Genomic DNA, 16,676 nt, shown 5'->3' on the forward strand with positions numbered 1-16,676 from the left:
GCAGACTATATACATTTATGTAATTAAATCACAGGATTTTGCGCTTCAATAATCACACTGGGTCATATAACCAACGTCTTATGTGTGTGAAACTACTGACTTCACTTCAAAATAAAAGTTTGATTCAAAATAAAAGCTTGATGAGCAAAATCTGAGAAATTGCAACAGAAAAACAGTATAACTGGTGTTTAGTAAAATGTATGATTATTATGGTTGTTTTGTTTAATCTATATCACACTAGCAAGTTTTCATCAATGTTTCCATTTATAATGTGATGCTTTGTTGTGCAGCACTTTATCTGACATAAAACAAGACCAATGTTGGTTTAGATTATGTTGTGAGGATCTTTAATAAAGCGCTTCATATAAAAAAAAAATTGTAAAAAAAAATTCTGTTGAAAAGTTTTCATACTTTACACTTCAAGTTTAGATTAATTTTACTAGACACATTTTGATGAGGAAATTTAATTAAACTTTAAAACATGGAATTTAGAAAAACTAAAAATGTGAAAACATGGACTTTGGGGAAAAATCAATAGAATTTTTTTTTTTTTTTTTTTTTTACTCATTTCACAGGGTCCTACTTAAATCTTAAAACAATGTTTACTCAACTGAGAAAAATGTTCTTGTTTATTGTTTATTTACATTTTACAATTTAATAGGCTAAAGGAGTGTGTTCAATAGCATTATCTATGTGTTCTGTGGTATCGAAATTGGTATCGATAATTGTGAAATTGTATTGGTATTGGTACCGACTACTGAAATTTTGGTGTCGTGACAACACTACTGCATACACCAAATTTAAGATTTAATAATCGCACTTGGCCAACGTCTTATCTGGAGGTGTGAAACTACTCACTGTAACAATAGCTTTCAATAATAACTTTATTTTAAAACTCTCTTTTAGCAATTTAGCACAAAGTGCTTCAAAAAATATAAACTCAAAGCATACTCAGTAAAACACAAGGTAAAAACTAAAATTCACAAAGTAGTAAAAACAAGTCTGTACAAATGAGTTTTTAAACAAGACTTAGATTCAGCAGATCTAATCTCCTAGGGCAGGCTGTTCCATAGTCGTGGGGCCTTCACTACAAAAGCTCTATCACCTTTTGTTGTGCATCTGAATCTTGGAACAGCCAACAGTTCACGACAAGAAGATCTAAGAGGTCTAACTGTTTCATAAGTTCTCAAAAGTTTTGCTAAATATTCTGCCGTCAATCCAAGTAGTGCAATATATGTAATTAATAAAATCAACCCTAAAATGAATTGGCAGCCAATGTAAGGAAACTAAAACTGGAGTATTATGATTAGAAGACAGAGTTTGTGTCAAAAGTCTATCTGCAGCATTTTGCACTGATTGCAGCCATGCTAAAGTGTGTTAAAGTAGAAAACACGGCATTAACAATCAAGGTGAGACGAAATAAAAACATGTATTGGCTTCTCCATTTCCTTGAAACTTAAAACATGTCTCACCTTGGAAATGTTCTTTAACTGATAAAACAAGACTGAACTAATTTCCTGACGTGATATTCAAAAAAAAAATATTGAGTCAAAATAGACACCCACATTTCTCACCACCTGCTAAATATTTGGGACCACCTGATTAAGTGTTGTCTCAATCTGACTTTTAAAACCATGAACAAATTATAACAACCTCTGTTTTATCAATATTTAACTGAAGAGAATTATATGCCATCCATTTCTTTTTTCTGCAATACAATCTAGAAGAACATTTAAATTAGTCAGATCATTGGGATTCAACGACAAATAGAACTGTAGGTCATCTGCATAGCAATGGAAATATATGTTGTATTTTCGAATCACAGAACCAAGCAATAACATATAAAGAGAAATTTAGAAAGAAAAAAAAAACTTGAAGCACAGTTTCCTTAACTGAGAAACATTTTAAGGAAACATGCAACTGATGTAAATGTATTATTTACATTGATACATTTAACCCTGTTTAATAAGCTAAAAGGAGTGTTCAATGGCATAATACCTATTTTTTGGTGTTACTGAAATTGGTATCGAGAATCATGAAATTTTACTGGTACTGAAGGGTCCTATGAATTTGGCAATGTGTAAAACAAGGACAGAATGGCGGAATCCAGTCATAAACATGGAATTAACTATTAAACGCATAATATCACAGAATTTCACCTTTTTGGGATAAAATTCAAGTATTAATGCTTAATCACATTAAAACTGTGATATGTCCTCATGTGATGATTAAATCACAAAAGGCTGAGATTTAATTAAAGGTGCACTCAGTAACTTTTGTCTACGTTTCATATTGGACTTACACTGACACCTAGCGCCTTGGATGCAGCACCATTTAAAATCAATAGTTTTCAGTTTCAGATGCCATTGTAGAAATGTAGTATTCACAGTCAGCCATGATTACTTTAATCAGTGAGTGAAGGTGTCAAATTACAGGACGGTTACTGAGATTAAGCGAGTAGTATTCGGCTGGTCATGTGATTCTAACATGGCAGCCCCCATGTGCGGACCCTCTCCATGTAGAATAAAACAGCTTTTATAAGGTTACTGATATGACTGCAGTCTTCATTTTGATGTGAGTGGTCATGATTTCCTACATATACTGCAAAATTACAATTCATGTCTTTGAGTTAAACTTTTTTAATGAGGAAAAAATACTGAGTGCACCTTTAAATATACAGTCCATGTGTGCTGCGTGCTTCAATGGGAATGTGTGAAGCCAGCCACTCATACACTGATAACATCGTATCATAATCATGTGCGCTCTGTTTGTAATAGATTACAGACAGCAGAGCACACATTAAGCTTGAAGCGTGCAGCACATGCAGACTACATATTTATGTAATTAAATTGCAGCCTTTTGTGGTTTAATAAGAACATTTAAGTCATATAGCGAACTGCTTATCCGGAGATGTGAAGCTGTCGTCAAAAACATTCAAACTCAATTGACTTAATTTGGCTTTCTGCCAAAATAAAAGCTCAATTTGACTAGAATGTTGTAACAAATAACAATAAAAATAATAATAATTAAATTTAAGCAATATCTCACAATATACTGTTGTACTGAATAGAACTTTTCATCAATTAAAACGGTGATGTAATGCTCTGCTGCATGGTCGACTTGCCAGAAAGAAGACAATGCCACAAAAAAGCCTGGTTACAATATGCCCGACAACACCTTGACATGCCTCACAGCTTCTGGCACACTGTAATTTGGAGTGACGAGACCAAAATAGAGCTTTATGGTCACAACTATAAGCTCTATGTTTGGAGAGGGGTCAACAAGTATTGTGCTCCTTGAAACAACCACACCGTCTTTTTCCAGAGCAGCCTGTATTTCTCCTGAGGTTACCTCTGGGTTTTTCTTTGTATCCCGAACAATTCTTCTGGCAGTTGTGGCTGAAATCTTTCTTGGTCTACCTGACCTTGGCTTGGTATCAAGAGATCCCCGAATTTTCCACTTCTTAATAAGTGATTGAACAGTACTGACTGGCATTTTCAAGGCTTTGGATATCTTTTTATATCCTTTTCCATCTTTATAAAGTTCCATTACCTTGTTACACAGGTCTTTTGACAGTTCTTTTCTGCTCCTCATGGCTCAGTATCTAGCCTGCTCAGTGCATCCACGTGAGAGCTAACAAACTCATAGACTATTTATACACAGACACTAATTGCAATTTAAAAAGCCACAGGTGTGGGAAATTAACCTTTAATTTCCATTTAAACCTGTGTGTGTCACCTTGTGTGTCTGTAACAAGGCCAAACATTCAAGGGTATGTAAACTTTTGATCAGGGCCATTTGGGTGATTTCTGTTATCATTATTATTTAAAAAGGAGCCAAACAACTATGTGATAATAAATGGCTTCATATGATCACTATCCTTAAATAAAAGACAGTTTTTTTTTTTTTTTTTTTGCATGTTCAGTCATATTTTCAAAATCAATGCCAAAATTTCACAATTTCTGCCAGGGTATGCAAACTTTAGGAGTGATAAAGGGCAAGATGCCAAAACAGAGAATCTAGCTCTGTTTTACTTGGGTTTGCAGGCAAAGTATTTAGTCCCAGCCTCCACAACTACAGATATAGCAAATGAAATAAACTCTTCAGGATATTAAACAGGAGTATACGATAGATGAGCTATCTCGAGAACTTGAACAGTATGGTGTTCCAACAGAGACATTAAGATGTCTTGGGAAGAGTGCATATGAGCAGAGACCTATGCATGAGGCATTACATGCAAATGGTCCTTTAACTACGCACCATCGAAAGCAATATTACAAGACGCATTATAACTATATTCAGCCTGTTGAAGTCACACTCGGGTACAATGACAGAGGGCATAAGAGGCACTATCATTGCATTCCAGTACTGGAAAGCCTCAGAGCAATGCTAAAAGAGGGCAGTGCAGCTCAGCAAAATTTTAACACTCTTCTTGTTGAATATGGTACACTCTGTGATTTCACTAATGGGCATGTCATTAGATCTAATGCCATGTTTGCGTCAGACCCAGATTCTTTAAAGGTGATGCTTTTTCCAAGACGCTTTTGAGGTGGCTAATTCTCTTGGATCTTGGACAGGAGATGGAAAGCAATATACAGGCAAGCAGAAAGGAGTACGAAGCAGCTACACAACGTCATTAACATCATTAAAACACCCACTCGCTCGCTGTGAATTCTCCGAACAATGACCTGCTCTATTCACACATGGGAAGAAAGTAAAACTTGATTCATTTCCATTAACTGAAAAATAAAAAAATAAACTTTATGTATGGGCTACTGGCTACCTTTTGGCTAATATTTGTCACATTTTCATATTTGATCCACTTTGCACTGCTGGTGCTCTCTACGGTCTCTTTCACCTTGTTAACCCATCTCTCCCTGAAACCAAGAATCAAAGAAATCAGTAAAATCCCACTTCTTTTGTTTGTTTCCTGACCAGGACAGTTTCCTTACTTTTAACATTACCACTATGATCTATGCTTACAACAAGATCACACAGGAAGTTGGCATGCTGTTTCCGAAAAGTTCCAGTACCCTAGGATCGGCAACAATATGCCGACTCACTGACATGCCCTATCTCCCATTGGACATATTTGGAACGGCTCAACAACAATTACTTTCCCTCGTGGCTCGACTGGTAGCGCGTTGCGTCAGTTGCATGGGAGACCTCAGTTCAATCCACTGTCAAACCAGGAGGTAGTCACATTTGTATAAACAATCACGAGCATGATAAGGTTGCTGCATTTTTGTCCCTAACATTGCATTTTGTCTCTACTAATGGCTAGGGTTAGATTTTGGTTTTTGGGGTAGATGAAATCAAATAAGCATTTCTCTTCACTGTTATACACTCTGTTCAGCTGAAAAAAAAAAAAAATTATATATATATACTTTTTTTTTTTTTTCTACAACTGGCTTCTGGCATCCTCTCCTAGATATAGATGGATGTCACACTTGTTTATATGCTCTGAAACACTTACAGCTTTAGCCTCTGGAGGCAGTGTTTTCAAATTCGGTCAACGTATACCGATTTCAGTTAAAGAGAAATCGGCAAACATCGGCCGATTTTTATGTGAGATCAGGCTGATGCCTAGCTGCTACCTCTGGTCCTTTCTTTACCTGCTTCCTCCCCATTAGTTTGCTGAGTGTTCTGACTGAATATCTGCTGGGCACAATCGATTCTCAGTGGATCCTCTCCAGACTAATATCTTGTTGTGCAAATTGAGCTTGCAATGTTTAGGCTTATTGTAGTTACTAGTAACAAATTTAATTCTTACTAGTCATTTATGATGCAAGTATGTGTATGGGAAACACAGTTTACATTGGAAACAAAGTTCATGACATTCATAGTGTTTCTTTGATGTTTTCTTTTCCAACAACAGGACTCAACTGCTGCTGGACTGAGCATCCCAAGAACCCCCTGCATTCTTATCATGAGTTTGTAGTCTGTTGTATCATATTAACATATTTTCTAACCCCAGCTAACTTTTTAGTTTTGCTGCTAAGACAATTTGATAATTTGGGACACAATTTTTAGTGCATTGCTGAAAATGTCTAGAGTATTTGATTTGAAATGGTGATTACTGGTAATTTTCTGCCAGGACACTGTCCGTTTTTCTACGGATTTCTTTTTTTTCTTACAGTGTACAAATGCAAATAATTAGTCCCAGCTTGGACAAAACTGCTGTGTTTGTGCTACTAATGGCCCCAAAAACAGTTCATTTTAAATCCTTTTGAGAAAACACTGTGATCACACCTTTTGAACTTATTGTCCTTACAAAATTATCATTCCATAAAGCAATAACTGTAGTCCTATACTTGGCAACTTGAGATGTTGTGTTGATTACTTTTATATTTATGCATAAAACATAAGACCCAGAGGATATCTTCTTTTTAATCATAAAATAGCTTTTAAGAGTCAAATGGGTCTGAAAGCACATTAATCTGTGGTTACAAGTGGGCATGACACATTACAAGACAGGGAAACCTTGGAATGATTAACAGGGTCATGTTAGGACATTGTCCAAATGCGGTGTGACAAAAAACAAAACAGCAGACTAGCCAAGAGGTCATGTCTAGGTGTCTGGCAAACAAGCACATTTTGTTTTCAATGGGTCATTACCTGAGGCTTTATGATCTATCTTTTAATTAGAGAGCTGGGAGATTCCAGAGGCATGGTACCGAGAACCGAAGCCTTTGACATTGTGATGCTAAAGGTTCCCTGAGGTCAATTGAGTCTATGCTAATTGTTTGGCAGTCCTTGAAAAGACTGCTGGTCACACACCTAACTTATGCACTGAAATAATGCAAACAGGGCAATTTAACTCACAGATTTACATGTGAATATGAGAAGTTAGTGAGACATAGGGTTCATGAAATTTACATACAGTAGATAACATCTTTTTTTGCCGTATAATTGCAAAAATGCTCATATTATAAAAAAATAGGTCCTATTCATTGTATTGTGGCAAGATGGGTAAAAACATTGTGTATTTAGCTACATTTTTACCTGATTTCATAAGAAAACTTAGACATACAATACATATTAGCCAGGAGGATTAAACAGACTATATTTGTTTTTCCTGTAGCTGAACTGGTAGAGTATGGCGTTAACAATGCCAAGGTCATGGGTTCGATTCCCAGGGTACACACACAATCAAACACACCCAAAAAAAAAAAAAAAACAAAGGATAAAAATGAATACCTTGAACGGACTTCGCTTTGGATAAAAGCATCTGCCAAATGCATAAATGTAAATGTAAATTTGGCCAACTTTCGGTATCTGCCAATATTTGGTCATTCCTCTATGTTAGTTCCAAAATCTACCAACACCCTTGTCGATGGATAGTGTATACACTATATTGCCAAAAGTATTCGCTCATCTGCCTTTAGACGCATATGAACTTAAGTGACATCCCATTCTTAATCCATAGGGTTTAATATGACGTCAGCCCACCCTTTGCAGCTATAACAGCTTCAACTCTTCTGGGAAGGCTTTCCACAAGGTTTAGGAGTGTGTTTATGGGAATTTTTGACCATTCTTCCAGAAGCGCATTTGTGAGGTCAGACACTGATGTTGGACGAGAAGGCCTGGCTCGCAGTCTTTGCTCTAATTCATCCCAAAGGTGCTCTATCGGGTTGAGGTCAGGACTCTGTGCAGGCCAGTCAAGTTCTTCCACACCAAACTAGCTCATCCATGTCTTTATGGACCTTGCTTTGTGCACTGGTGCGCAGTCATGTTGGAACAGGAAGGGGCCATCCCCAAACTGTTCCCACAAAGTTGGGAGCATGGAATTGTCCAAAATCTCTTGGTATGCTGAAGCATTCAAGTTCGAGTTCCTTTCACTGGAACTAAGGGGCCAAGCCCAGCTCCTGAAAAACAACCCCACACCATAATCCCCCCCTCCACCAAACTTCACAGTTGGCACAATGCAGTCAGACAAGTACCGTTCTCCTGGCAACCGCCAAACCCAGACTCGTCCATCAGATTGCCAGATGGAGAAGTGTGATTCGTCACTCCAGAGAACGCATCTCCACTGCTCTAGAGTCCAGTGGCGGCGTGCTTTACACCACTGCATCCGACGCTTTGCATTGCACTTGGTGATGTATGGCTTGGATGCAGCTGCTCGGCCATGGAAACCCATTCCATGAAGCTCTCTACGCACTGTTCTTGAGCTAATCTGAAGGCCACATGAACTTTGGATGTCTGTAGCGATTGACTCTGCAGAAAGTTGGCGACCTCTGCGCACTATGCGCCTCAGCATCCGCTGACCCCGCTCTGTCATTTTACGTGGCCTACCACTTCGTGGCTGAGTTGCTGTCATTCCCAATCGCTTCCACTTTGTTATAATACCACTGACAGTTGACTGTGGAATATTTAGTAGCGAGGAAATTTCACGACTGGACTTGTTGCACAGGTGGCATCCTATCACAGTACTACGCTGGAATTCATTGAGCTCCTGAGAGCGGCCCATTCTTTCACAAATGTTTGTAGAAGTAGTCTGCATGCCTAGGTGCTTCATTTTGTACACCAGTGGCCATGGAAGTGATTGGAACACCTGAATTCAATTATTTGGATGGGTGAGCGAATACTTTTGGCAATATAGTGTGTATATATATATATATATATATATATATATATATATATATATATATATATATATATATATATGGCTGTGAATTGCTTAACAATTTTTAACTAATTAATCGCAAAGTTTTATGTGATTAATCGCGATCAATAATTTTAAACAAGCATTAAAATATAGTCAAATATATTTAGCTTACACTTTTTCTCAAAGAACTTGCAAGTAATTGGTTATTTATTATTTATTTTTTTTAATATTTATTTAAATATTTACATGTTAAAATGTTTTTTGTTTTAGTTCAGAGTTATTTAGTTTTAAAGGTATAAATCTCTGGTATACGCTAGGGTTGCCACGGTGTACGGTGTTACCGGTTTGACTCTGTACAATACTCGGTGTAAAATTTTATACCGGTGGACACATTATGAATGGAACTTCGAATATATCAATACAATAGCCTAACGATTAGAATAGCCTTAAATAAAGAATAGTTGCCTGATGAAGAGTTTGCGACCCATGATAAATGAACCTAAATAACGCAATGAAAGCCAGATGTTCTTTACCAACATATCAAATTACACAGGCAGAGTACGCACACTGACAGAAGACGTTTAATTGCAGGTAGCGAAAATAATGTGCATGGTGGGTCACTGCAAGATGTCTCGGATTCAGAATGACACAAGAAATGCTGTTAGACACACAGACACGCGCTCGAAGAAACACACTTCATTATATTTTTAAGAACAGATGACAGAAAAGCCATCTATGCGCATGTCTGACGCACTGTTTGTTCGGAGGCGTGCAGTCTCGTGGAACACGCGTATGTAAAGGGTTCTCACTCTTTTGTTGTTTCAGTCTTCTGAAATTTATTTGCAAGAATAGTATCATCTATGAGAATGCTGCAAATGACCATTTCAGCTCATGAGGTGCTTTGAGTTCGGTTCGCTTCATTTCCACAGAGCAGTTCATTGTGAATGCAATTCTGCAGGGTCACTCTACAGTGGCATGCAAGAGTTTGGGCACCCCTGGTCATAATTTCTGTTGCTGTGAATAGTTAAGTGAGTAGATGATGAACTAATCTCCAAAATGCATAAAGTTAAAGATGAAACATTCTCTCAGCTCTCAGATGACTTTTACCAAGGTCTCAGACCTTAATTAGCTTGTTAGGGCTATGGCTTGTTCACAATCATCATTTGGAAAGGCCAGGTGATGCAAATTTCAAAGCTTTATACATACTCTGACTTCTCAAATCTTGTCCCAACAATCAGCAGCCATGGGCTCCTCTAAGCAGCTGCCTAGCACTCTGAAAATATATTGATAAAATAATTGATGCCCACAAAGCAGAAGGCTATAAAAAGATAGCAAAGCGTTTTCAGGTAGCTGTTTCCTCAGTTCGTAATGTAATTAAGAAATGGCAGTTAACAGGAATGGTGGAGTTCAAGTTGAGTCTGGAAGACCAAGAAAACTTTCAGAAAGAACTCCTCATAGGTTTGCTAGAAAGGCAAATCAAAACCCCTGTTTGACTGCAAAAGACCTTAAGGAAGATTTAGCAGACTCTGGAGTAGTGGTGCACTGTTCAACTGTGCAGCGACACCTGCACAGATATGACCTTCATGGAAGGGTCATGAGAAGAAAACCTTTCCTGCATCCTCACCACAAATTTCAGCATCAGAAGTTTGCAAATGAACATCTAAACAAGCCTGATGCATTTTGGAAAATGCATTATTCATTACAATTGTATGTAGAGTAGCAATATTCCCAGATAGCAGTGGTATTCGGCTGAACTCGGTGGTGCAGCGGCTCAGACTATGAGCCCAGGCCAGGTGCTGTTCAAACAGACAGAACATAACAGACAGGAACCGAATGTGAGGATCTTGAGACACAAATTTCCAAGTTGAACATCTTTTTAATCTGAGAAAAACTTATAAGAGAGCAAGACACAACGGCCAAAGACCTACACATACTGTAAGGGGCTGTTCACACCGGACGCTTTTGCAATCATCCATTTGTTTTTCTATGTAAAAGCTCGCTAGACGAAAGTCTTTGTTTCGCTTTTTGTTTAATCAGCATCTTGTGCAGGAGCGCTGTTTATTTAGATGATGTGTCTAATTAAAAAGAACTTTAAAAAGCATCTCAAGACACCTGATTTCTGTTAAACTGTATTTGTTGTGCTGTGTCTAGCCTTTTATAGCGCAAGAATGCGATCGATCTGAAGTCATCGTCAGTGCTTAGCACACATCAAAAATTTGAATGCACAGTTTTAGCATTTGAATGTGCATTTTGTTCTTAAATTCAAAGAATATTAAAATTTTAATTTGACAGCCCTACCATGCACTGCTTGAAACAATCAGATTTTGCGCAAGGATGTGCAGTTGAGTTGGGCGCATACCTTCTGAAAATGTATGTATGCCAATTTCAGCCACAGGAAGTGGGGAAAAACATTAATGAAAGTTCCAGGAAATAAAAAATAATTACTTTTTTGAAAGTGTTAATAGTCAACTATTAATTGCAGCAATTAACATTTCCCAGGCCTAATTTTAAGTGAATAGATTGTGTACATTTTGTTAATTTCTAATTTGTCATCATTAGATATATCCAGGCCCAGATGGAATCGTTATGCACTGAACTCCACAGAAAACTCTGCAGATTTCTGAAGAATTGCGACATCTGTCATTCATAAGTTTTATGCATTCTCCACCCCTTGCATATTTTGGCTAATTTCATGATGCTTCCAGCTACCAATAATAGTGTACTATTCTCAGCTACATCTAACACATTTTACTATGTTTAAATCCCTTCCGCAGAATTCTGCAGATTTCCCATTTGGGTCTGGATAGGCTATATCACATGTATAACTATTGTATATACTGTATACAGACCGTGGGGTCCAAAAAGTGTGAGACCAAACTTAAAATCTGGGATTTTGTTGTTGTTTATACTTGGAAATAAATAGTTATCAGATTTTAAAAAAAATAATAATAAAAATATATATATATATATATATATATATATATATATATATATATATATATATATATATATATATATTGCACTATTTTCAGGTTGTTTCTCAAATGTAAGCAAACTTGTGCCCCTGACCATGTTAAAGCTGACGTATGTAATTTTGTCTGTTAAAGGCCATGTGAAATCAAAATGTAAGTTTTGCTGTTTTTAGCCCACATCTATTAGCTTTAAAGTCATCTACAGGTGCATCTCAATAAATTAGAATGTTGTGGAAAAGTTCATTTATTTCAGTAATTCAACTCAAATTGTGAAACTCATGTATTAAATAAATTCAATGCACACAGACTGAAGTAGTTTAAGTCTTTGGTTCTTTTAATTGTGATGATTTTGGCTCACATTTAACAAAAACCCACCAGTTCACTATCTCAAAAAATTAGAATACATCATAAGACCAATAAAAAAAAACATTTTTAGTGAATTGTTGGCCTTCTGGAAAGTATGTTCATTTACTGTATATGTACTCAGTACTTGGTAGGGGCTCCTTTTGCTTTAATTACTGCCTCAATTCGGCGTGGCATGGAGGTGATCAGTTTGTGGTACTGCTGAGGTGGTATGGAAGCCCAGGTTTCTTTGACAGTGGCCTTCAGCTCATCTGCATTTTTTGGTCTCTTGTTTCTCATTTTCCTCTTGACAATACCCCATAGATTCTCTATGGGGTTCAGGTCTGGTGAGTTTGCTGGCCAGTCAAGCACACCAACACCATGGTCATTTAACCAACTTTTGGTGCTTTTGGCAGTGTGGGCAGGTGCCAAATCCTGCTGGAAAATGAAATCAGCATCTTTAAAAAGCTGGTCAGCAGAAGGAAGCATGAAGTGCTCCAAAATTTCTTGGTAAACAGGTGCAGTGACTTTGGTTTTCAAAAAACACAATGGACCAACACCAGCAGATGACACTGCACCCCAAATCATCACAGACTGTGGAAACTTAACACTGGACTTCAAGCAACTTGGGCTATGAGCTTCTCCACCCTTCCTCCAGACTCTAGGACCTTGGTTTCCAAATGAAATACAAAACTTGCTCTCATCTGAAAAGAGGACTTTGGACCACTGGGCAACAGTCCAGTTCTTCTTCTCCTTAGCCCAGGTAAGATGCCTCTGACGTTGTCTGTGGTTCAGGAGTGGCTTAACAAGAGGAATATGACAACTGTAGCCAAATTCCTTGACACGTCTGTGTGTGGTGGCTCTTGATGCCTTGACCCCAGCCTCAGTCCATTCCTTGTGAAGTTCACCCAAATTCTTGAATCGATTTTGCTTGACAATCCTCATAAGGCTGCGGTTCTCTCGGTTGGTTGTGCATCTTTTTCTTCCACACTTTTTCCTTCCACTCAACTTTCTGTTAACATGCTTGGATACAGCACTCTGTGAACAGCCAGCTTCTTTGGCAATGAATGTTTGTGGCTTACCCTCCTTGTGAAGGGTGTCAATGTTTGTCTTCTGGACAACTGTCAGATCAGCAGTCTTCTCCATGATTGTGTAGCCTAGTGAACCAAACTGAGAGACCATTTTGAAGGCTCAGGAAACCTTTGCAGGTGTTTTGAGTTGATTAGCTGATTGGCATGTCACCATATTCTAATTTGTTGAGATAGAGAATTGGTGGGTTTTTGTTAAATGTGAGCCAAAATCATCACAATTAAAAGAACCAAAGACTTAAACTACTTCAGTCTGTGTGCATTGAATTTATTTAATACACGAGTTTCACAATTTGAGTTGAATTACTGAAATAAATGAACTTTTCCACGACATTCTAATTTATTGAGATGCACCTGTATATGCTAGGGTACTTCTAAATGTTGACACATTATGTTTACAGAAGATATAACATTTTAAAATCTGCAGTCTCTCTCTTTCAGCTAAAAAGATTCAGAAAAATCAATGATGTTACAGAGGTTGAGAAACCTTGTCCAATCAAATGCTTTCTAGAAAGAGAACCCACCCTCTTCCTACAACTATTCAGCACATCTGCCGCTGAATGGGACGGACCAAGATGGGAGCTGGACACAAGGAATGTTGCTGGAGTTTATATTTTGTTGTTCACCCAAAGTGAACACAGTGAATGTGTGAACCCACTCATATGCTAAAATCACCACATTAGAGCATAACGCTGTGTGTGTTGTAATAGATGACAGAACAGAAGGCTTATTCACTGTGAAGCACGTAGTGATAATTAAATCGCAGCAATTTTTTGCTTTAAAGGCACACTCAGTCATTTTACCTCATTAAACGTTTACTCAAAAAAAATAAAAAAATAATTATTAATTTGAAACATATGTATAAAATCATGAATACTTGCAAGAGATGAGGACTGTAGTCATATCAGTAACCTGATAAAACCTGTTTAAATCTACATGGAGAGAGTCCCCTAATGGGGGCTGCCATGTTATGATCACATGACCAGCCAAATACTACTCGCTTAATCTCAGTAATCGTCCAGTTATTGGACACTTTCACTCATGGATTAAAGTAATCATGGATGACTGTGAATTGTGAATTTCTACAATGGCATCTGAAACTGAAAACTATTGATTTTGAATGATGCTGCATCCAAGCCGCTAGGTGTCAAGTCAAACTGAAACTAACAAAAAAAAAAAAAAAAAAACATTTACTGAGTGCACCTTTAAAGGAATAGTTCACCCAAAAATGAAAATTCTCTCATCATTTACTCACACTCATGCCATCCCAGATGTTTATGACTTTCTTTCTTCTGCTGAACACAAACAAAGATTTTGTAGAATAATGTCTCTGCTCTGTTAGTGGTTACAATGCAATGAATGGTGACCAGCACTTTAAAGCTCCAAAAAGCACATAAAGGCAGCATAAACATAATCCATAAGACTCCAGTGGTTAAATCCATATCTTCAGAAGTGATATTATAGGTGTGGGTGAGAAACAGATCACTATTTAAGTCACTTTTTACAATAAATCACCACTTTCACTTTGACATTCTTCCACATTTTGAAAGTGAAAGTGAAACTGGAGATTTACAGCAAAAAGTGACTTAAATATTGATCTGTTTCTTACCCACACTTATTTCACTTCTGAAGATATGGATTTAACCACTGGAGTCATATGGATTACTTTTATGCTGCCTTTATATGCTATTTGAGCTTCATAGTTTCAGTCCATGTTCACTTGCATTGTATGGACCTACAGAGCGGAGTTCTTTTTCTAAAAATCTTTGTGTTCTGCAGAAGAAAGAAAGTCATACACATCTGGGATGGTATGAGGGTAAGTAAATGATGAGATAATTTTCATTTTTGGGTGAACTATACCTTGAATAATCACACCGGGCCATTTAAACAACTCCTTATCCAGAGGTGTGAAGCTAGCATCAAAAATACTGAAAAGCCTTCATGTCAAAATAAAAGCTTGATTCAACTTGCAACAGAAATAAGTTAATACTGTATAGTAAAATGTAATATTCACAATAATAATAATACTAATGTTTAAGGATCTAAAATAAGAGTGCTGTTGTATTGAATAAAAGATTTTTTAATGTTTTCATTTATACTGTGATGCTCTGCAAATTTTAATGGTACTGGTACCGACAACTGAGATTTTGGTATTGTGACAACACTATCCACAAGTGTGACAAAGTGTCTCTGTGGCACTATCAAAAAACCTGTCCAGCCTGATAAGGCAACATTGCCTCAACCAAAAGTGTAAAATTTGGACGGGACTATCCGTTTCAACAAGTTTTCACCAAGTTATGGTATGCTTGCTAGCTCGTGCGCCAAATTATTAAATTATAAAATGAAAACGTATGTATTAAATTAGAAAAATACAAAACAAACATTTTCACCAGTGGTATCAGACATTTGGGGTCCAAATACCTTTTGCATTACATTGGCCATATTCTGGCAGGGTGTTGTTAATTAGTAAGATAAAAAAAAAAAAAAAGAAGAAGAATCATTTCTTGAAACAGCACCGGTTTTGTAAAGAAAAAACTAGAATGTTTACTGATATGGACCTCCATGAAGGCACAGACATGTGTTCATCCTCACCCTTTAAAGCTGATTATCTGACCAGCACCTGCCATCTCTCTGCAGAAACCAACCTAACGTACATTCAAACACCATTTACCAGGCCACCCATGTTATCTCACACATGTTTGGTATGCAACACATTGGCATGTTTCAAACAGCAGCTCATGGTGCAGATCTGCACAAAAGACAAAAGCCACGTTGTAGTTTCACATACAAGCATGTGTTGATGACCCTACAGCTGCTATAATAGCGCAATCGCTAAATATTTACCATTGCGAAGTCCTGTTAGGCTGTTTGAAACTGTGAGCAACATGTATCACAGGAAGCAAACTCTCATTTGACCAGGCCAAAGAGGAACTGATAGCACACAGGCAAGGCAGCATCACTCACTGATCATGGCCTACATCATGCATCCACATCATGCATGACACAAACACGCAACGCATACTGTACCTGCAGCTTTTGAAGTGTTGTGAATCTTAAATCATGCACGAACGGGTTTCTGAAAGGAGGAGCCAGCTCGTGCTTCTCGCCTCCATCCGCATGTGTGCTCTTGATCAACCTCATCCTCGACAAATTCCGATCGTTAAAGACACAAAATCACCGATATATCCGTCTCTGCGTCCGTTCGGCCTGTTGATTCCACTTTAACACGCAATTATCTTGCAGTCCTGGCTGTTGGGGAGGGTTGAGGGATTAAGCGGATCATGTATTTGACGATCGCTCCTCTGTCCGTGTGCGCAACAGAAGCAGTCAGTCCCGCTGGATGTCATGGAGTGGGCTGAATCTTGCCCGCAGTGCGCATGCGCAGCCCCGCTCCTCCATCCGCTCACGCCATAAAATGCTCCGCTGTGTGAGGAATGCACATGCGCAGATGCTCCTCATCCGCTACATTGGGCGACAAACGTTGTCTTTTCTTTTCTTTTTTTTCTTTTTTCTTCTTCTTTATAACAAATATTGTACATGTATAATAGCAATCTATGGAAGCCCTTTTCCACCTCATAAAAATGTGCTTTGGTAAATCATAATTATGAGATACTAAGTCATATATATGAGATTAAAAAAGTTCATTTTCCCCCAAATATTTGTAGA

General features: G+C 37.7%; 1 protein-coding gene across 1 annotated transcript in view; it reads right to left on the reverse strand.

The window, feature by feature from the left end:
- LOC127454389 (lysophosphatidylcholine acyltransferase 1-like) overlaps window positions 1-16,347 on the reverse strand; it is an 81,757-nt gene extending 65,410 nt beyond the window's left edge. Inside the window, exon 1 of the mRNA XM_051721569.1 lies at window positions 16,038-16,347. Coding sequence (XP_051577529.1) covers window positions 16,038-16,151 — 114 coding nt within the window. The 5' untranslated portion in view covers window positions 16,152-16,347. The remainder of the gene's footprint in view (window positions 1-16,037) is intronic.
- Between the last annotated feature and the right edge of the window lie 329 nt (window positions 16,348-16,676).

This window comes from Myxocyprinus asiaticus, chromosome 16 (genome assembly GCF_019703515.2).
Source record: "Myxocyprinus asiaticus isolate MX2 ecotype Aquarium Trade chromosome 16, UBuf_Myxa_2, whole genome shotgun sequence".
NCBI lineage: Eukaryota > Metazoa > Chordata > Actinopteri > Cypriniformes > Catostomidae > Myxocyprinus > Myxocyprinus asiaticus.